The sequence below is a fragment of the Falco naumanni genome, chromosome 8 (genome assembly GCF_017639655.2).
Source record: "Falco naumanni isolate bFalNau1 chromosome 8, bFalNau1.pat, whole genome shotgun sequence".
Classification (NCBI taxonomy): domain Eukaryota; kingdom Metazoa; phylum Chordata; class Aves; order Falconiformes; family Falconidae; genus Falco; species Falco naumanni.
The window spans coordinates 23586382-23607089 of record NC_054061.1 but is presented as its reverse complement, the minus strand read 5'-3'; the positions used below and the strand labels follow the sequence as shown (position 1 = coordinate 23607089).

The 20708-nt window shown below is 49.4% G+C and overlaps 1 protein-coding gene across 11 annotated transcripts in view; it reads left to right on the top strand.

Moving 5' to 3' along the window:
• FMNL2 (formin like 2) overlaps positions 1-20708 on the top strand; it is a 152702-nt gene that overhangs the window by 66148 nt on the left and 65846 nt on the right. For all 11 annotated transcript variants that reach the window (XM_040604059.1, XM_040604054.1, XM_040604058.1 and 8 more), the window contains exon 2: positions 14658-14741. In XM_040604059.1, coding sequence (XP_040459993.1) covers positions 14658-14741 — 84 coding nt within the window. The remainder of the gene's footprint in view (positions 1-14657; positions 14742-20708) is intronic.

Below are 20708 nucleotides of genomic sequence, written 5' to 3'. Positions count from 1 at the left end.
TTGTCCTTGATGCTGCTTATATTGAGAAGAGCATCCTGAGGCTTCGGGATTAAAACCCGCGCGGGACGACTGAGGAAAGTTTGTGCTTGTAAAAATTCATTTACTTAAGCAAAGAGCTGGTGGCTTTGTAGCATCTTCGGTTGCTCTGCTTGCCTGCTACGGGAGCTATTAGTGTGGCAATAAATACTTGTAGTGAAAAATGATGGAGACTGACATAATGAAGATTTTGTTTCTAGACAAACATAAATGTCTGAACTCCCAATGCAACTTTGGTTGGTTTAGGACAAAGTACCGTGTACCGTGACCGGGTTGCAATAGTGAATTCTGGTTCTGTGAGAGGCAGGGCAGTATTTTTGCAACATACATGCACTGTTGTGGTTGCGTTCAGGACAGCGTCGTGTGTGCCCTCGTGCAAGGAGCCGTGCACAGCACGTTGGCGTTTCGGCAAACCTCTGTGCAGCGCTTGAGGCCGTTTCCCTGCTTGCAGCCACTCTTCATTTATATTTCATGCCAAGTTGTCTGGCAGGGCGTGTGCTGCGTAAACACTAATGTATTGTTCAGTTTGACATCTGTAGTGCTGTAAAATGTCTGGAGCAGGGAGGATGAGGAGGAGGGAGGGGGAGCTTGCCGGCAAGGGCTACCCAGGCGAGACACGTTCAGAATTAGGACACAGCAAGGGCAGCCGGTGCCCATCAAGGACGGGTTTTCTAGGAAGGGAACAAAGGGAGCAAAGACAGAGGTGTTTGCTCAGCAGCCACGCATGATTGTTGAGTCAGATCCTGATGCCTCATACTTGGCAAATACTTGGAGCCTAATACTTGAACGCTGAAAGGCAATGAAAAAAATACTTCAAGAAGGTTACATAAAAATGTGACTGGTGAACCAGCAAATATCAGGGCTGATAGTTTGAAGATGCATAATTTTTAGGCACTTAAAATTATTCATATGATATACATGTATATATGTGCGTGCTTGTGTGTCGTATGTTTTTACTGACTTATTGTCAACCCAGGCAGACGTAATGTAAGGGAGCCTTGGGGGTCAGTTATAATGGAGTAAAAGACAAAGCAGTCTTGCTGTATGAAGTATTTCTCATTATGGCTAGAAAGTCACACGTCTGTGGTTTACTTTGGCTTCCCATACACTCTTCTGTCGGGCTGTGGTGGTGCCTGCAGTAGTTAGACCTGTAAATATTTCCAGTATAAACCAAAGTTTATAACCTGCTGTTAAAAATGCACTTGGGGTTGAAGCTTGGCGTATGAGTGCCTTTTCTTGTGTTTACATTTTTACGTGTAACAAACTTTCAGATAAATTCCTTGCACTGTTCATCAGGTACTTGAGTGCAGAGAAGAGACATAAATTATTTGCCATTTTTAAAAAGTGCTTCATCCTTCTGGGGAAGCAAGCCGCGGAGACCTGGGCTTGCTGGCGATATGGGAGGACTGTTAGGCAGAGAAGGGAGCTCAGCTGTGTGCAGGGGAAATTACAAATAGGTACTGAAGGCAGCTGCTGCTGAAGTGAACTCTGAGCACCTGATCAGTGAGTTCACGTCTGCTTCAGAAGCAGAGGAGTTTTGTCTGAGACGTGGTTTTGCAAGGAGGGCTCGTGCTGACATCCATCGGAGACATAAAACCTGGGACCGGGATGGGCTCCAGGCTTTTTATCCCTGAGTTCATTTATTTTTCTTGGTTTATCCAGCCCTTAATATTATTCAAATGAAGATTTTGTTTCTAGACCAACATAAATCAGGGAAGCTGCCAGCCTGCACTGTTTCCTCCCCGTCCTAGGGAACTAAAACACAGTCGCCCTGAGGGTTTTACTTACTTTTACTTTTTTTTCATGGTCCGTTTTAGATGTGCATCAACCTAAAGCAGGGGCAGAAGGGTGGGCTGGGACAGACCAGCAGCCTCACTATTGCACGTATGGGTGCCTGTGCGCTCGCCTGTGGGAGGGATGCAGCGCTGGTGCACATCCCGCAGGTGATGGGGAAGCGAAGGAGATGGAGGCAGCTGGGTTCATCACCCCGCCGGAGCAACCGGCCACCCGCCCAGCTGCCGTGTGAAATAGTCTGTTCTCATGTTTTAAGTGGAATTTCCTGTATTTTTGTGCCCACCGTATGCATTACTGTTTTGTTCTGCTTTTGGGAAGCTTTTATGCATATGTTTGTGTGTTGATGGTGTTTGGATTTTGCTGTCTGGTTGTTAGGGTTTTTTCTGTGGGTACTTTAAAATAGAATAGTTAAATTATCAGTATGCATTTGCATAAGAAACTTGCTCTGAATAAATTACATATATTTACATCCATATGTGTATGCATATAGGGGAAAGGGTGCGTTCATATATATGAAGCTGTTCAAGCTTTCACTGAATTCAAGCTTTTTTAGTTGTGCTACCACACAAATCTAGCAGCACAATTACGCTCTTCAATGCGATATGTGTTCTTAAAATGGTAGGTTGAGAAAGGGAGTGCTTTCTTTTTTTGTCTAATGTACACTAGTGTGAAAAATACAAGTTCTTCTGTGTTTTAGAAACATTCTTACGGATTCCTGAAAGATATAGCTATGTTTTCCTTCCTATATAGGCCTTTGGCAGAGTGATAACACAAGGGCAGGAGAGGAAAAAGAAAGTGTACATGATAACACAACCCCCGCTTTTTCTTATTTTTGTTGTCTAATTCCAAAGCACTTCTTTCACCGTATTTTTGTGGGGAGGAAGCTTCAGTGATGTCAGAGTCTATTTTTGCCGAACACCTTTAGCACAGGTACAGCACTAAGTTGAAGAGTTTCTGGGCAGCACCTTGCCCTTGGAGGTGTGGGGACAGCGGTACTGAGCCGGACAGTGTGGGCTTTGCCATTTCGCTCGTCTCTGCTGAAAAAGCAGGATTGCTGCTTGCCCTGGCTTTCACCGGGGAAGTTTCCCACTTGTACGTGTGTGCACGACCAGGGTGATAAGCGCTGGACTGGGGTGCAGCTGAGTGCGGGCACAATTGCTCCTTTTCTTGTTTCCCGTGGTTTCTGGATAAAGGATTTATCCCTCTGTCGCTGCTGAAGTGGCTTATTGCTGCCCTTTGAACCCTATGTACATGACCCATGTATTTATGGTGGGAAAAGACTTGTTTTTTTCTATCAAAGAAGTGCATGTAGGATAATTTGTGATCATCCGCTGCTTTTAAAATGGCAGCCAGATGACGTTGAGCTGGGGTTTTGTTACAAGAGCTTGCAGCTTTTCCCCAGTGAGGTTGCTTTTGCAGACTGCTGTGACACGCCATCGCTATAGGTGGTGGGGAAGTCAGGAGTGCTCCGCACGGGAGGGGAGGTCAGAGGTACTGCGTTCCACCAGCCCGCCGCACATCACTTCTTCCATCCTCGGGGACGTCATAAAATGGTGCTCCAGAACGTTCAGGATGTGTAAGGGTAGCATCCTTCTCACATCATTGATGCGTTGGTTGGGTTGTCACGGCTGGCTCCTGCCCAAGGCATCCCCTCGCCACCCAGGCTTTCCCTGGGACAGGGGCGCAGGGCTGGGGCCGGTGGGAGGCTGGTGGAGATGCACTGCAGGGTCCCTGGGAGCTTCCGTCCCCTCCCCCGTCGCGGGGCTCTAGGAGTGAGCCCGCTGCAGGGTGCCTGGGGCTGACCCTCCGCCTCTGGAAATCAAGGGGCCGTTACGCAGCACCACTTCAGCTTGCCGGGGAGGTTTGCACCTTTGGAAAGAATGTGGCCTTTGAACCAGCTGTTCTTTGCAGCTGAGATTCTGTAGTCGTCTTGCGTTCACAGATGGCAGATGGGTTTTGGCAGCTGATGATAGGTGCTGCTACCCTTAATTTTAATTTTTCTTTTCAACAGAGTGGTTGATGAACAGCAGTATGGTTACACAGGTAGCTCTGCAACGTTTGCTCTTATTTCCGTAGGGTTTGTGGTGAGCAATGTCACAAGAGGGTGGGATCCTCTAATTTACAGTAAAGCTTTTTTTTCAGAGATCTGCATAAAAGTTTAAGAGAACAGCCACAACCTATCAGCCCATTTGGGATTATTGTCGGGATGCTTAGACTTCATCCCTCTGTACTGCTGTGTGCCAGCGCAAGATTGAAAAAGGTTTTTATATAAGACTGGAATTTTATTTTATAATTTTATAGATTTTATTTATAAAAGAATGGAAACCCTTGTCTTCCACCATCTCCCTGTCCTGCAACACCCAGCAGCCAGGGTGAGCACCGGGTGCTGTGGTCGCCTGCCCCGTGGCGAGTACACTTCTCGCCCCGGGTGACTGGGATCACGCAGGCTGACCACAATCTGTGCAAGTCCAAGCACAGCCTTTGGCATATTTATTTTGGTTCTTGGGAAGACACTTTCTCAGACATTTCACTGAAACTACTTTAATTTTGGATTTTGTGGTTTGCCTTATCAGTATTGAGTGCCTTTGAATGATTTAATAAAGCCCCGGGGCTTGCTTGGAGCAATCTTCCAGGCTGGGTGAGTCAGCGGTGAGTTGGGCTTTGAAGCTTTTGTAGCATGAAACTATTTTTCAGTGGTGAATTAATGAGGTTTCAGCTTTTCCAAAATGTGAAACACATTAGACCAAGTCTGAATTTTTTTAAAGGAACAAACAGCTCTGTGGCAGCAGCACTCATCCTTGGCCACCAAAACCTTGGAGAAATTTCCCAGATGAAGTTTCAGGAGCAGCGTCAGAGGCATCGTGACTGCCCAGTTAGACCCTGCTGGCTGTGTGCTTCCACCTAAAAGGGGTTTGTGACCCAGGACACGACTGTGGCCGTGTTCACACGGGGATGAACCCACAGTGACAGGGGGAAATGCTGGGACTCCAGCTTGCACCTGCAGCTTCGTGTGCAGCAGCATTAAACGTCTCTGTGACTGTGTTTGTACAACACCCAGGCTAGTATTTTTAGCGTGGGGATTAATCTCTGTGAAGAGCTTTGAAGTTAAATGCTAATTTGTTTTGAATATGCAAATGTCAATGCCGATAAAAGAAATCAGAGAAGCAAAGTGAAAGGCGCCGCGTGGAAGCTGCGTGCGGCCAGACGTGGAGGGTCTCGGGATATCTTGGAGAACCACAGTGATGGTAAAAAAAGTGATCGAAACAAGAAACAAGCCTCTTGGCATCTGAGTGTCACACTTGCACGTGGATGTTGTCCACCGCTGCCGCGTGGGGCAGGGACACCCGGCTCGCTCTGGGAGCATCTCCTGGCTGCGCTCCATCAGGATTCAGGGCTGATGTGCAGCCAGCAGAACTGCTGCTCGCGGGACCCGTTGTCTGTAAACACTCAGGAGGTGACTGACCTCCCAAGAAGTATTTACCCTTCCCTGCTGCTGGATTTCTGGATGGTTTAGTCCTTCCTCATCTGCTGGGGAACCGCAGGTACTCACAGTAGTTTTCTGGATCCCAGCTTTTCCCTTCAATGTGTAAAGTGGATGTTGCTGGATGACCTTCTCAGGCCCACCAAGGTGTACGTGGGGAATCATGGAGTTAAAGAACTTCCCATGTTTTTTCCCAGTCGTGTTTTTGAGGATGAGCTCTGTGCAAGTGTCCCCACCACAGCCCCGGGCCGTGATGACCCCCCTGCACCGTGTCCTCGGAGTGGGGACGCTGCAGCCCTCTGTGGGTCACCCTGGCGAGCCTCATCCTGCTCTTCGTGGTGCTCTCCCTGTGGAGCCAGGGTGTGTTTAGGAGGAGAAGGGACTTGTGCAGTGAGAGCATTGGTATTTTTAGATCAAAGACCAGTTTAATAAAAAAAAAACAGAAAAGAAGAAGGAGGATTAGAACAATAAGTACATTTAATTTTAGCCTAGCTTGAATTGCTCATAAAGTCAACGAACTTTTGAGATTGCTTCACTTGCCTCTAGCTTTCCTAAATAAACACACCATAGCAGGACTCAAAAGTTAAGTAGCACAGAAAATTGCAAAAAGTTAAATTTTAATATTGTAGAAGAATATTAAGGGCTGTGTTATGGGCCAGGTCCTGGAATTAAATTTTAATACTGTACAAAAATACTGTCGGTTGTTTTAGTAGGCAGCTACTGAAGTTAGCAATAGAATTTTTTCTTAAGGGTCAGAGTTAGGGGCAGGGCGAGGGATGGGATGAGGGGGTCTCCTCCTGGGCAGTGCTGTGAGCTGACCTCCAGCGATGGCAGGTGGGGTGAATTTGGGGCCACGGTCTGGTTTTCCCCCAGGCCAAACAGACCTGATAGCCACCGAGCTCCTGCATTGCAGCGGAGTGATCTGCTCGGTGTGTGTTTCACCGGGGAAGGGTTTTGAGATGAAGAATGCTGTACCAAGGCTTTAGATGTTGGATCTTTAGTAGACCTCAGGTCAGAAATAACTTAGGTGAGTGGGATGAGTAAGGAGGCCTCACTCATGACGGCTTTGTGGCCCTGAGTCAACATCAAGCAGCCACTGTCTCCTTGGGGTTGGTGATCCCAGCAGAGGACAAGAGCTGAGTAGGAGCGAGTCATCCTTCATAGGGCAGGCTGTACGGGATGAGTACAAGCCCCTGGCTTGCGCTGCTGCGCGTGCATGCTCTGTTCAGTAAAGAAGATGTCTCTTTGTAACATTATAAACTGTTTTCTTTTCACGCTGACTTAATTTAGGAAATGCGAGGGAATACTTTACAAACTCTGAAATTGTATCTGACGACGAGGGGTGACAATGTCAGTGTCTTTATGAATACACATGAACAGAGCTGAACTGCCTATTATGTTGCTTTCCATTCTCTTTTTATTATTTTTGGAATTTGGTTACTTTTGGATCCTGGTTTTTGGGAAGACGTAGGCACCTCACAGTGCCAAGAAGTAAACCTGGATCCGTTCAGGAGCTGGTGTTCCGTTCTCAGGCTTGCTCTAGCCAGGGAAGGGGGCTGCTCTGTCTCAGTTTTACAAAGGTGGGAGGTATGGATTTGACTTATGAACCAATTTTGGATCTACTTTGTAAGAGCTCACTAGATGTTAATAAAAGTTTAAAATAGTTCAGGCTGTGCCTTATAACAGCACTGGCTGCAACGCAGAAAAAATTAAGATTGCAGCTTATCATGGTGGAGACGGCGGAGATAAAACCAGGAGAGCTGGGGGCAAAATGCAGTAGACATGGCTGTTATGAAATGTTGTGAGGAGTTGAGAAGTTTAACTGATGGGCTGGAGAATAAGCTCAGATTACGAAATTCCAGGTGGGGATAGGGGGTCCTTGAAGTCTGCAATTGCTGGAGTAACAAGCAGAGCTTTGATGTCGGTATGTAAATCTGAATCTAATTTACAAGGGCCAAGAATATTCTAAATGTATTAAAGCCCTGATCTTTTTCATCAGTGCTGTTGTGAAGCCAAAAGCTACCCGGGTTTGTTTTTCTGTCTCTCTGGTAGTAACACAAGTCAGGAATAACCTCAATCAGAGGAAGGGCGGGAGGAGAAAGTGAGCTGGGAATTAGGTCTCAGGAATATAAGATGCTCTGCTACATCTCATAGAGGAGTGGGTATTAACCTGCACCCTTCCCTGCAACTCTGGAGATAAGGTTTTCTTGGGATGACTTTATTTCATTTAAAGTGAATAGTGCCATTATGAAAGTGGGAAGTTTTAATTCTTCGCTGAAAGGGCTGCCGAATTTTGCCTTCCTCCAGCTCTGAAGTTCACAGCACCGGCTGGCTCGCCTTGCCTTGCCAGGCTGGGCTCCGCTGCTGTACCAGCGCCTGGAGCGACACAGGGCTGGCTTGTTCCATCGCCGTCCGGTGGGTAGGAGTGGGCTGGTGGAAATGTCTCATATTTTAGGGGTCCACGTGCTCCAGTTCTTATGAAGGCATGCAGGGCTGTTCATGGGAACAAATGGATCAGGAGGACTCCGTTGTGTTTGTTGCTAGCACATTAATGTCATGATTCATAAATAAAAGGCGTGTAGGCTTACAGATGATAAGATTAATAAGAAAGAGCAACAGCCTAATGCTATTAATTAGGAATGCTTTTGCTTTTGAGTCAGTCAACTTGCTGCTATATTTGTTTTCCAAAACATGGAGCCTTTTAATTCTCATTAAATCAAGGAATAAGTTAGAAAAAATCCAGCCCAGCCGTCCCACCCCCAGCACCTAGCGTGTGGTGCTGGTCCCAGTGCGATCTGGTTTGCAGCTCAGCCCTGTAGTTACAGACTGGTCCTTCTGTTAGTGGAGCACAAATGCTGCTGGACGTGCTGGTATTTCTGTAATGTGAATAAACTCAGCCGGTTGGGCGCTTTATCCCTCTGCGGTGCATGGGCTACCATGTTAGCATTTTCTCTGGATATTGCTGATAATACGTGGTGCTGCGGGAGCGCTCTGCGTCCGAGGCCTGGGGTCACCACCTGTGGCCACCGGCAGCTCCATGGGCTGAGTTGGTGACCTTTTTCTGTGGAAAGTGACGACATGCGGATCCCCCAGGGCCAAGGGCGAAGCCAAGCACCATGGCGATGGTGCCAGACTCTTGCAAAGCGGTCTACAAAACCAGGCTTTAGTGCCAAGAAGTGGAAAGGGGGGCTATGCAGTTTCCGTAGTGAATTCAGGTGCTCCGTTGACTCAGAATCTAATTTGAAAACTGTTTTTCTATGGAAAATTCTGGGGGACAGAGGTAAGAAGGTTACAACGGACAAGCCAGCTGGTTACAGTTGGTGGTACAAAATTTCTTTGGCTTTACCAGGGCAGCAAAGTGCAGCCCGCTGCTGTACCCTGAGCTGGGGAGCGGCTGGGCTCTGAGCAGGAACACCGTCCTTCCAGCCGCTGCTGGGGGTGCCAAGCTGAGATCCTGCACCAGCCCTGCTTTCCTCCGCCTGCTCATGGCCAGGAGATAACGCTGCTGTGGAGAAAGAGAGTGTTTTCCTGCCCTGTGCTGTACCGCTGCTCTTGCTGTCACACTGAGATGGGTGAAATCATCTCCTCGGGCTGAGGCCGAACTTCGACGTGTCCTGGTACACAGCGCTGTTACCGAGTCATCTGGCCCTGTGCTTCGGAGACGGTCAGGGCTGCCAGTTTGGATGGAGCTGGGCTTTGTTTCATAGGTTAAAAATACATATATTTCCTTGATGCGCTGTTGGTTTTATTTTTAACTCTTAAGCAATTTAATATTTTGTAGGTCTGCTAGTATTTCCCCCAGTTTTCCATCTGCTACTGTGATTAATTTAAGTTCTAGGTTTGTAATGCCAACCCAGAGCAAACGGAATGGAAACCTTACCTATATTATTTGGCACGTAGCAGTAGACATGAATAACTTAGGAATTTGTGGGGAAAAAGAGAAGTTATGTGTTTTTGGAGCCAAAATATGATTGGAAACCAGCCCTCACAGACAGCACAATGCTGGGTAGGATCTAGCTGCAGTTACTTTTGAGTGCAGTGCTCCAGATGTGTGTTTGTAGGTGTTTCTGAGGAGTCGGAAACCTCACTTGGAGGCTGTAAAGTGGCAGTGCACACCAATTTCCTACTGCCTTGCAGACATCGAGGCAGAATGATGTGCCAGAGGTTTGTTCGTTTTTTTTTTTTTACTCTCTTCAGCCCTAGAAGCAGTGTGATGTAATGGAAATCTGGGGTATGGTGAGGAAGGTAGGACTCATTTCCTAAGGCTGTGAATCTGGTGCGGGGAGGAGTGGAGCAAAGCTGCAGAGCTCACCTGGGCGCAGATGCTCAGCCAGGACCAGTGGGCATCGGTGTTTTACACAGGGCTCTGTGACCTGGGGTAGTGATGAGGTGCAACAGGCAAAACCCCAGACGCAGGGAAGTTGTGCCACGGCTACTGCACGGTCCAACACGGGAGCCATGGCACGGCCCCAGCAGCTTCTCAGTTCGTGCCACTGTGCAGTTTGTCAGACTCATGACACTGACTTGAATTAAAAATAACTTGACCAGAAATGATTATTTTAAGCTCGATCGCATTCAGTACAAGCCATACAGGCATGTGCATGGGGCCAGCCAGGGTGGGGATGCAGAGGGGCACAAGACAGTGGGGCTGCTTCAATTGCTGTTGCCACTAAAAGAAATTTGGTCTTTCATGGCCTGGGATGGGACCCTACTGGAAGGTGAGTACGCAGTGTAAAGGTGCAGCTCTTCCTGAGCTGGGTGAAGTCTGTGCTGCTGGCAGAGGGCCTCCAGCTGTGTAAGTGCTGGTGGTGACACAGGGGACAGTAAGGGACAGCCTGGCTGGGGACACAGGGGGAGAGGCGAGAGTGAGGCCATCCCTTCTGGCAACAGCAGGGATTTAGATCGTATCAGAAGTGGGATAGTTATGCTATCAAAGCCCTTCAAAGCATGAACTCTTAATAAGGGTAAAGATGGAAAGAGAAATCGCAGGTCATAGACCTGTAGTTCACTAAATAACAGCGGTATGTGTGAAGCCCATAGCTGTTAAGAGCTGGAAGTGGCCAGGAGGCATTTGTGAGTCATTTCACTGATTCACAGAGAACAAGAAATGCAGACTGCTAGTGCTTCTGGTTGGTTATGATTAGACTCAAAACTGTTGCAACTGGTAGGGTCAAGCCAGCCAATTCAGTAGCCGCCTTTGCCATAGCTGCTGATGCAACAGCTAAAGGTTGTGCAATTAGATATAGTACACTTGGATTTCAGAAAGCCAATTGGTATAGTGCCATGCATAAATATAAAGAAAATATATTACTTCCCATTTCAGTAAAAATAACACGTAGTTTTCCATCAGGGAATGGTTAAGGGTAAGACCAACTGAAGAACAGCGTTAGTCCAGGTTTTAGAGAAGGGATGATTTACACCTGTGTTATGTTGTACAAAGAAACAAGGGTTATTTGGTACAGCCCTGATGAAGGTGTTCGCTGAGTGGGGGCTGGTGTCCTGGGGCACCGGCCTTGAGGCTGCAGGAGATCTGAGCCAAAGGACAGGGAGCTCCGGGGGATCACAGACTCACAGGATGGTTTGGGTTGGGAGGGACCTTAAAGCCCACCCAGTTCCCAGCCCTGCCCCGGGCAGGGACCCCCCCCAGCCCAGGCTGCTCCCAGCCCCATCCAGCCTGGCCTGGAGCACTGCCAGGGATGGGGCACCCACAGCTGCTCTGGGCAGCCTGGCCCACCGCCTCGCCGCCCTCACGGGTGAGAATTTTTTCTGACATCTAATCTACATCTGCCCTGTCAGCTTAAAGCCATTCCCCCGTGTATGGCTGCCTGCCCCTTGCAAACAGTCTCCACGCTCAGGAGATCTGATTCAGCAGATGTCTCATAGATGGGGACAAAGGTGTGTGTGGTGCAGAAATAAGCCTGCACGTTGAGCGGAGAGCCTCAGTTGTGAGTGAGAACGCCTTGCAGTAGTTTCCAGTAAACTAGTGCAATTTGATCCAGTTGCTAAAGAAAGCCATTCAAACTGATTTATGTATAAAACATTAAAGTTAATGTCAAACTGACTCTGCCAGCGTGAAAAGCCCTGGTCCAAGTGCATTCCCTCCTGGTCCAAGTGCATTCCCTTCTTACCGCCTGAGAGATGAGGCCAGTGGGGCAGCAGAAGCAGTAGTTTCCTTCCCAGTTCTTTCCAGAAGAGACGAAGGAAGGACTAGAGGGGGTGCTGGGGTGACCCACCGTGGCTTGCCTCCATGGAGGGTCCTGTCCATAGCATGGTAATGGGCTTGAGCACAAGCAGGTTTCAAAAGTGCTTTAGATCTCTTACTGAGAAGTGAGTAGGTACAAATAATCCGCTGCTTACATGCAGGCATTTGAACCTGGTTGCACACAATGTATTCATAAATAATTTTACCTGTTGGACCAGGGCAGGGGGCATCCAAAATGGATTGCAGTAATTGTTGAAATACATGAAATGGTTGTGTGCAGCAAACCGTCGTGGAGTGGAGGAGTTCACATTTTGGAATGAGATCAGATTTAATTCATTTCGAAACAAGATCAGTGGAACCTGCTGCCTGGGTCTTGTTTTCCCTGTTTCAGGCTTTCATCCATACTGAACTCTTGCCATGACTGAATTCTGCAAAGGTTTCCGGGCAGGTTTCTTGTCTGAGCGCCAGCCTGGTTGGGTAAGCTGATTAGCTATAAGGAGATTAGAGCTTGACAAGGGGTGTATTGCAGGTAAACAGTGAAGCTCTTCCTACAGCTGAGATTTAGCGTAGCTATGAAATATGTTTGTATTCTCAGAGGTAAGGAATGGTGCTTGAAGAAGCCCCAGGAAAAATACCAAGAAGTACATTAAAATGAGGAGTAAAACTGATAAGGCATATGGTGAGAGACTGAGAGGAGAACCAAGCGCAGATACAATCAAAGCCTATAAATACTGTCAGCATGACAGCACAGATGAGCAAAAGGAAGAGCGTTTGTTATCTGATGGAAAACAAGCTTTAGGAAGAGCAGTCATCACAGCAGTAGGGTGGTGGAGGGGATCCCCAGGAGCGGGTGGCGCTCGTCAGCTGGGATGGAGGGAATGAGGTCTTGTGGAATGATAGCAAATACATCTGCGACATGCAGACAGTGAGATCGGCTGGAGACCCGTGCTGTCCTCGCCTCCCTCGGTGGGCATGCACGGACCAGGAGGTACAGCTGCACCAGAGGGGTCCCTCGGGGGTCTGCGGTATTCCTGGTAAGGAGAGGCATTTTCTGTCACACCAACGATGTGGAAGGACAGTGTTCAGGGCATGCATCGCTGTTCCTGCCTGTGCTCCAGTGCTTTTGGTGGTAGCTGCATTGTGCCAGTGCCCCGGGGATGCCCTCGGGTGAGGGGGACCCCTGTGGCAAGCCTCATGCGGGACTGCTCCCTCCGGGCATGGGGGGGAAGGTAGGTGGCTGCAGCTGGAGCAGCCCCAGCCCCACAGCTGCCTGCTCCCAGGGCTGGGCTGGGAGCCTAGCCTGCCAGTTAGCCAGGCAGCTGGGACGTGAAAGGCCTGGGGAGGTGTGGGGGAAGGTGGTCCTGCGTTATACCCAACTGCTGGAATACGAGCGGGGAAAGTCTTGTCTTTGCGATGGGGATGTAGCGCTCGGCCACAGAAACTGCTGGAAAGCTTTGCTGCTGGTGGCCAGCCGCTGCCTCTCAACCTCTTGGCTTGCCTTCGGAGTCCCCCATCCCCCAAAGCTCGCCTGGTTGTTGTGGTGCCCATCAGTGCCACACACACCATCCCTGGCACAGGGGTTGCCCTTGGCTCCTGTGGTCCCTGCCTGGGGACTTGCATTTTGATTTTATAGCGTGCTGTTCAGGGTGAGCAGTCTCGGGTGGCAGCAGGCTGAGTTGATCGTAACAGATGCTCTTGTTGGGGCCTGTGGCAGCTTGGGCTGTCTGCATCCCTACTCTTCGTTTGAGCAAGGAAGAGGAGGGCTGTGTGAGTCCAGCTGTAGCAGAGCATGGGTCCAGCAGTGTTCCTGAGGATCCCCAGGGCAACCTAAATCTGTAAAACTGCCTGTTGCAGAGCGTGTGAAGATGTGTGCTTCTAGAGCAGAGTTTCGGTTCCTAAACACCAATTTATTGATTACTGCTTCACTGCAGGCTTATTTAGCAGCCTTTCTTCTGGCCTCTTTCTGTGCCTCCCGCAGCTCTTTTAAAACTAAGCGTGGAAGGGTAGTGCCTGCTGGCACAGGAGGTGTGCGCGGCACCAGCCTGGCCCACTGCCGGGTGCAGTGCCACAGGGACCGGCCGGCGCTTTGCTCCCATCCCGGCAGCAGTCTGGGATGGGCTGCTGGAGGCCTGCGGTCCTGAAGGTTTAACTGGGGATAACTGGGGCTGCTCTGGGAATGTGGGCCGGAGGGCCCAAGAGGTGCTGGAGACCAAGAGGTGCTCAGCAGGTTTTTCATTCAGCCACTTCACCCTTGCAGGGCTGATAGGGAGGCTCTCCAGGCTTGGTGTTTGTGAAGCTCTTGGCGTTCCTGGGTTCTCCAGGAGTGTAAGCATGACAGTTATGCCGTGCATTTAGAGACACGGCTCCTGGGAACACTGCCGAGGGAGCGAGTAGCCAGCCTGTGCCGCCCTACCCCAGACAACTGCCCATGGAAAGATATCTCAACTGACATCAAAGGAGCCAGCGAACGATAGGCATCATCTAATTGCTGCCTCTCCCCTGCCTTCTGACTCGTTACTGCAGGTTGTCATTCACAGTCTTGGGATTGTGCTGTTTGCATGTGCAAGTGGGCAGCAGCAATCCTACCTCCGGGATCTGTGGTACCCAGATAAGGTCGCATGGGGTGATATTTAAAAACCCGAATAGTGTCCTGCTGCTGAAATAATATGAAATGGCGTTTCAGGGTTTTGTTTGGAGAGAACTGGCCTTCTGTAGTCCCCAGCGTGTGTATGTGTTTCCCTTACGAGTGTGCTCAGGTGGGGGCAGGCAAAGGGAAGAGGGGACGTGGTGCACCACGTCTGGGCTGGACGGTGGCTCCCGCGCTGTGGCAGCATGGGGAAGCCCTGTCCTCCGTCCTCTCCTCTGGATGGAGGTGGCTGCTCCTGAGCTCCAGTCGCTCACCTCCTCCTGTGTCCCAGCATGGCCCAGCACCGAGCCCTGCCCATCAGTGCCGTGTGATTCACTGGTGCTTTTGGGGCCAAAAGCAACTGTTAAAAGGAATGTTTCTGAATAACCCTGTCAACAGGAATTCACATAAAACAATTAAAGCAACCGCAGCCGCGTTGCCTTGGTTTGCTCATGCCTGACTCCGCCGGAGCCTGAGCCCTCTGTGGTCCCTCACGTTTGTTTTTTCTTTCTCCGCAGAATGCGATGAACTTGCCGCCTGACAAAGCCCGGCTGCTGCGGCAGTATGACAATGAGAAGAAGTGGGAGCTCATCTGTGACCAGGTAAGGAGGTCCAGAGGGCTTTCGGCAGACATCTCCTTGAGAGCACCAACTGGGTTTCATCAGCACTGTCCCTGGGCTTGGAAAGGGACCTTGCAGAGGACGAGCATTTGAATAGTTTCAGACACTCATGTCTTTGGTCTTATGCTCCGTTATTGGTAACAACTTACAGAAACCTTGCAAAAACCCCTTTTTTGCCACAGAGCGATACTTATTTCCACTCTGATGTTACCATCACCCATGTGCCCGTTTCCTCTGTGTGGTGAATGCTGCTTATTTTGCCCAGCAGGCTCAAAGAGACTGAGCTTCAGTCACCTCTCAGCAAGTGGTTTGAGTTTGGTCTGTCTTGACCTATGTAACATGAACAAATGGTCTCAATCCAGTGGCTTTCCACATCATGAGCCCTTGTCACAGTTGGTGGTAGCTGTCGCCTTCAGGGAGAGGCGAATGATTCTGCAGCCTGAACTCCTCTTTGTGTCCAGAGGCTGAACAACAACCTCAGATTAAGCAGCACCAGATGCTGGGGCATCTTTTGTGTATGAGCTCTGCTTCGGCATGCAGACTTGGCAGCAATGTAGAACAATTGACAGGTTGGCTCTGCTGTGACAAATGAACAGAAATGGCATTACTTAGAGAAAGCGAAGCATGCAAAAGGTATGATGTGCATTTGCGAGCCAACAGCAAAATCAGGTTCTGCCATAAACTTCAAAAGTAATCGCTAAGGAAAGTAATTGATCCAGGACTGAGAAAGTAGGATGTTCCCTTGAAATGTAAACACAGTGGTACCAGGATGAGAGTTTGGCAGAAGGTGCAGTCATGCTGTGAAGTCAGGAGCATCCTGATAAATAGATTTGTGGGACTTTTCCTATTTAGCTATTACAGTGGGTGGAGCCTGTGGTAAAATCCATCTACCTTGAAGTAAAGCTGAATAAAGACTTACTTGTTTTTTTTTCACGAGTCTTCTGTGCAGAGAATGTAAAGCATTGAGCTATTTAAAGTTTCAGTTTAGTGAGACACTGAACAAATTGCTTAATCTATGGTAAGTGATCTGTTTCATGGATGTTTGCTTAGAGCATGCACACTCTGAGCAGGCACGTGTAAGTGTGAGCTGTGTGCTGGAGCCCGCATGCTGTCTTTGCACCGAGTTGGCAGCAGGGCAGGCAGAAGCACTTTGAACACTGCCTCGATGTGCAAACTCCCGCTGCAGGGCCGATCCACCCTTTGCAACGTGCAGCTGCTGCTGATTCACTCCTGAACTCTGCAGCGAGATAGGAGGGATGAGCAGATGGAAATCCAGGGAAGGAAATTTGCAATCTGGAGTAATCACGGATCTTAATAGCTCCTTGCACAACACTGCGTCCACCCCCGGGTTGGGATGAGTCTGCTTCCCATCGCTTGGAGAGGGTAGGCAGAGCAGCAGTGCAGCACTGCGGAGCCCAGCACTGCGAGGATGCCAGAGGGACGGGAGGTGACAGTGTGCCACCCTTCCGGGGTCCCGCCATCCGAGGGGGGATGCTTGGGCAGTAAGGGGCTGTGTGTCTTTGGCAGCTGCCCTGGCATCCCTGGTGGGTGCTTGCCCAGCCTCTCTGAATTAGATCAACCTGAAGCAAGTGTCTGTGAAAGCACCGTAATATTCATACAGGGTGTGAAATATCGATACCTGTCCGCATAATTATGGTGTATGGTTGAAGGTACTTCCAGGAGTAGATTTTGTACCGAAGGTGTGTTTTTAGTGTGGATGCAAATTATGACTGCTGTTTTCTATTGATGTCACCCATTACACTGTTTTCACCCATTTTTGCTTAGTGAAGGACTGAAGATATAAATTAATGTAACAGCTTGAGGAAGTTAGCTCTTACCCTTCTGTGCTGGTTTTCAACTTTTGTCTGAGAGGAAGAAGTGTCCAGAGGTTGCTCTTAAATGGTATTTTCTAAGTAGTCTGTAAAGCAGATCCTGGCTGCTTGTCTGTGAAATATTTTGAGAACATTAGTGGAAAGAGTTAAGGCCCCGAAAGGAACTCTCACTTTTGCAGAAGTGGGATTAACAGAAGTGGAGAGCTATCAGTCTCATGATGACGATGGTAATAATAGTAACAACAAGAACATTAATAATAATAATAATAAATAATCTGCCATAAGCAGGATTGTGGATGGTGTAGTGAATCATTGTAAGGGTTGCTGGGCTGGTTGTGGAGGACTCATCCCTCATGGTGTTTTCTGCTCCTTTGTCTATAAACCTTGCAAGTCATCTAGGCGTTGCTGCTGGTGGCCTGAAACCTTGCTCCCTACCTCTCTGGCTTGGTGTACGAGGAGGAGGAGGAGAAGAGCAAAGCCGGAAAGCCTGTTGCCCATCCTGTAGATGGCCGAACGGTGGTCATCTGGAGGGTGAGCGTTGGGCAGGATCCAGGCAGGGAAGACGATACCATTTTATGGCATGGCGAGCCACCCTTTTGGTGTGCTCTGGGCCTCTCTGTCCAGCTGTGTGCCATGAGGCTTTACGAAGGGGGCATGGGTGGAGGGAAGAGGTTGGGGACATCTTACAAAGTTCTTCATTGCCCTCTAATGGCAAATTGTGGCAGGGGCATCAGGGTGTCCTCACCTTTGGAGACACTGGAGGTGTGTGTGGGGGGAATAACGAATCCAGAGGCCTAAGGTGAAAGTTGCGTGCTTTACCTCCAAAATACCAGTGCTGAGGTGTTTGTAGAACTCTCACTTTCCCAATGGATCACCAAGCGGAGGCAGGTGCCAGCTGTTGTGGAGGCTGGTGGCCAGCGTGGAGCTCACCGGGATGGCGGTGGGTTTCTCCAGCAGGCTGGTGGCCAGCGTGGAGCTCACCGGGATGGCGGTGGGTTTCTCCAGCAGGCTGGTGGCCAGCGTGGAGCTCACTGGGATGGCGGTGGGTTTCTCCAGCAGGCTGGTGGCCAGCATGGAGCTCACCGGGATGGCGGTGGGTTTCTCCAGCAGTGTCCCAGCTGGGGGTCCTGTGCCACCCCTCAGCTTTGCTTCCAGGGGGCTCGGGCCCCTCCGTGCCCATGTTGGGGGTAATTTCACCTAAAGCTAGGCCACGTGGGGGGTGTTGGCAGGGCACTGCTTTCCGCTTTAGGGTTTATTTCAGCTTGTGACTAAGGAGTGTGCAGATACGGGCCCCGCCGGGTACACAGCCCCAGATGAGAAGGTTGTGCTGTGCTGGTCTCCGAGCCCCCTGGTGCTCTGGGTGAAACCCAGCTCTGCCGAAGAGCAGGGTGGTTGCCCTGGGAGGAGAAGGCTGCCTGGGCACACTGCTTGTCAGCATTGTGGTGGAGCAGGAGCCCCAACACAGAAATGTGGTGGTGTGAGGTTAAGGCTGTCAAAACTAGGCAGCATTCAGGATAACCTGGAGGACAACATCTGAAACAACAGGGGACCCTTGGACTGGTGTCCGCTTATATTTCAGTTCAACAAGCATTGACTTTAGTGGTTAGATCCTCCTCTAAACGAGGCGAAACCGTTAATGACTAAGCTCTGTTTAAGAGGTCAGTGCACAGCAGTATGTGCCACATGCCCTTTAAGCCAGGCTTGCTTCTGTGCCCCTTCCTCCCCTGCCACTGTTCCTCAAGCTCTGCAAAGGGAAGATGGCATGCAGCCTGCCCCGCCATCCCTCCATAAACCAGGTCTTGGGGAGAAGCAGGTTCTTGATATTGTTATTATTTTTGGGTTTTTTTTCTGAGATTGTGCACTACGGACTGCTTGAGAGCGTAACCGCACGAGCCGCAGCAGTCTGCACCTGCTGCTTTAAAGTCCAGGGCACCAGGGAGCGCGGCAGATGCCTGCATGTCCTTTGGGCTGGGGATGGGAGTTACTTTAAAGGTGTTGGGGTGCGGGCAGCAGGGGTTGCAGGCAGACCTCCTGCCTGCTGCCCACGGGTCTCGGCAGATGGCTTATGAAGCAGGGGACAGGCGGTGGCTGCTGGATGGGACTGAGCAAAGGTCAAGGTTTTGGGAGGATGCTGTGCTATTTGTTGTTTGACACCAATATCTCAGGTGAGCCCCAAACCTCTCCTCAGAAACGGGGTGAACAGACGGTGATTGCAAAGTGGCACCTCACGCTGCATGTTACCATGTGGTGCCGTTGGCCCTGTTGCAGCAGAGAGCTGGATTTTTTTGCCAACACACAACGAAGCATTTCCCTTATCTTTGGACATGCTGCAGTAGCCATTTACACCTCTGCTTTGAGAACCTTTCCATAAAAAAAAGTATGTTTTGAATACCAGTGAACCTCCCCTGTTGTCGGTAAAACACAGGCTGGAAAATCCAGTGTTTTACTGAACTCAGGAGCAGTTGAACAGTAGAGACGCTTACGGCTTCATTTCTCTTAACTTGCTGGTGCTGAGAGGTGGCTCACGGAAAATCAGGCAGGGAGTGATGGAGCAGTTGGAGATACAGGTGCAGGACATGAGGGATCCAAGGCTTAGCGGTGTGAGGCTGGGCAGGGGTCAGCATCTCCAGCCTCGGAGGGACCGTCTGCTGCTGTCACGCCTCAGGTCCCTTGCAGAAGTGCTGGTGACCTGGTTTGGCAGAAAATTAGTAGTGGTGGGAATGGATCCCTCTAGCCCCAAATTTAGCAGAGAGATGAACGCTGCTGTCGTTTCTTTCCATGGTAAGACACAGAAAGTGGCATCCTGTTCTGCTGGTGGGCTGGCTGGCTTGCTGGGGCCGCCTCCAGTTCTGTGTGGTATGGGACCAGGTGGTGGAAATGCACACCACGATTGTGTTGTGTTTGTGGCTCGGGAATGAGAAGATGCTGGCCTCCAGTCCTGTTTGTCTACCTCCTTTCACCAGCATTCACCATGCGTGTGCTTTATGCACTCCTTGCAGTTACTGCCTGCCCGCTGGGGCTTCTGACATGCCTGGGTACAAGCTGGATGCACTGTGTGCTTACCTAACATATATGAATCCTAAGAATGAAACAAGTTAGCGAGGGTAATAATAATAATAATAATAACATATGTCACTAATGCAGAAAATGTCCTGAATGTTTTTGAAAGCAAAGTATCTCTGGAAAAGCCACAATTTCCTGGTTACGGAATTAATACGTTTTCCAGATTGGAGTGAACAAGAGATGTGTTGAGTTCTTTGTAGGATCACATGGAAGAGGAAATGCAGAAATCTGGCAGTTCTTGGCTGCTGAAGTAAAGCCCCCCAGCCCCCTTGGTTTTGGTATCCATCAGAAAAGAAAGTGCTAATTTCAGAGACTGCTGGTAAGAGAAGCACAGAGATGGTGTCGTGCTCCCCTGTCCAAGCTTTTTCCCTGAATTCTCATAATTTATTACGCTGAAGGGAGGTGCTGGGGACCAGGTCATCTCACCGCTCTGGCATGCCACTGCCCCGGTCTCCTTGCATGTGTTTCTCTGCGTCACTCCTCAGCATTTTTTCAAGTAAGAAAGAGACTTTTATCGTTGGGAAATTAAGTTAGTTTGCTTTCTAGGTGGCTGACAAAGGCAGGGTTGAGTTATTGCTGTCTGTGCCTTTCTCCTTTTAGGGCTGTAGATAGTGTTGGTGCTTCTGTAAGTCATGTAGTGGAGATAAAATAGGTTTCATTGGGATTTACTAACTTTGTTGTGTCTGGATGGCCCAGTCCTGGGACGACTAGGAGGGGAAGCCACCATGTCCCAATTGTGATGTCACCAACTGGCTTATGGTTTTTGCTCAGCAAAGTTTGGAGGCTCAGATACAAATTTTAAACTCTATGTGTGTGTGGTAAAAATCCCCAACTTCCTTGTTCAAATAGCATTAACCTTGCCATATAAATTCATATTTTGAAAGCAGATTTGGCCCGTGAACAACTGGGAATTGCCAAAAATGGAGAGGAGGAGCAGACAGGAAGAAGCAATGTTTTTTAACTCGTTATTTACGGTATCTAAGGCAAGTGGATTACGCGTGAACAGCTGTGCCTTGCCATTAACTGGGAAGCATCTTTGTCTCTACAGGGCAGT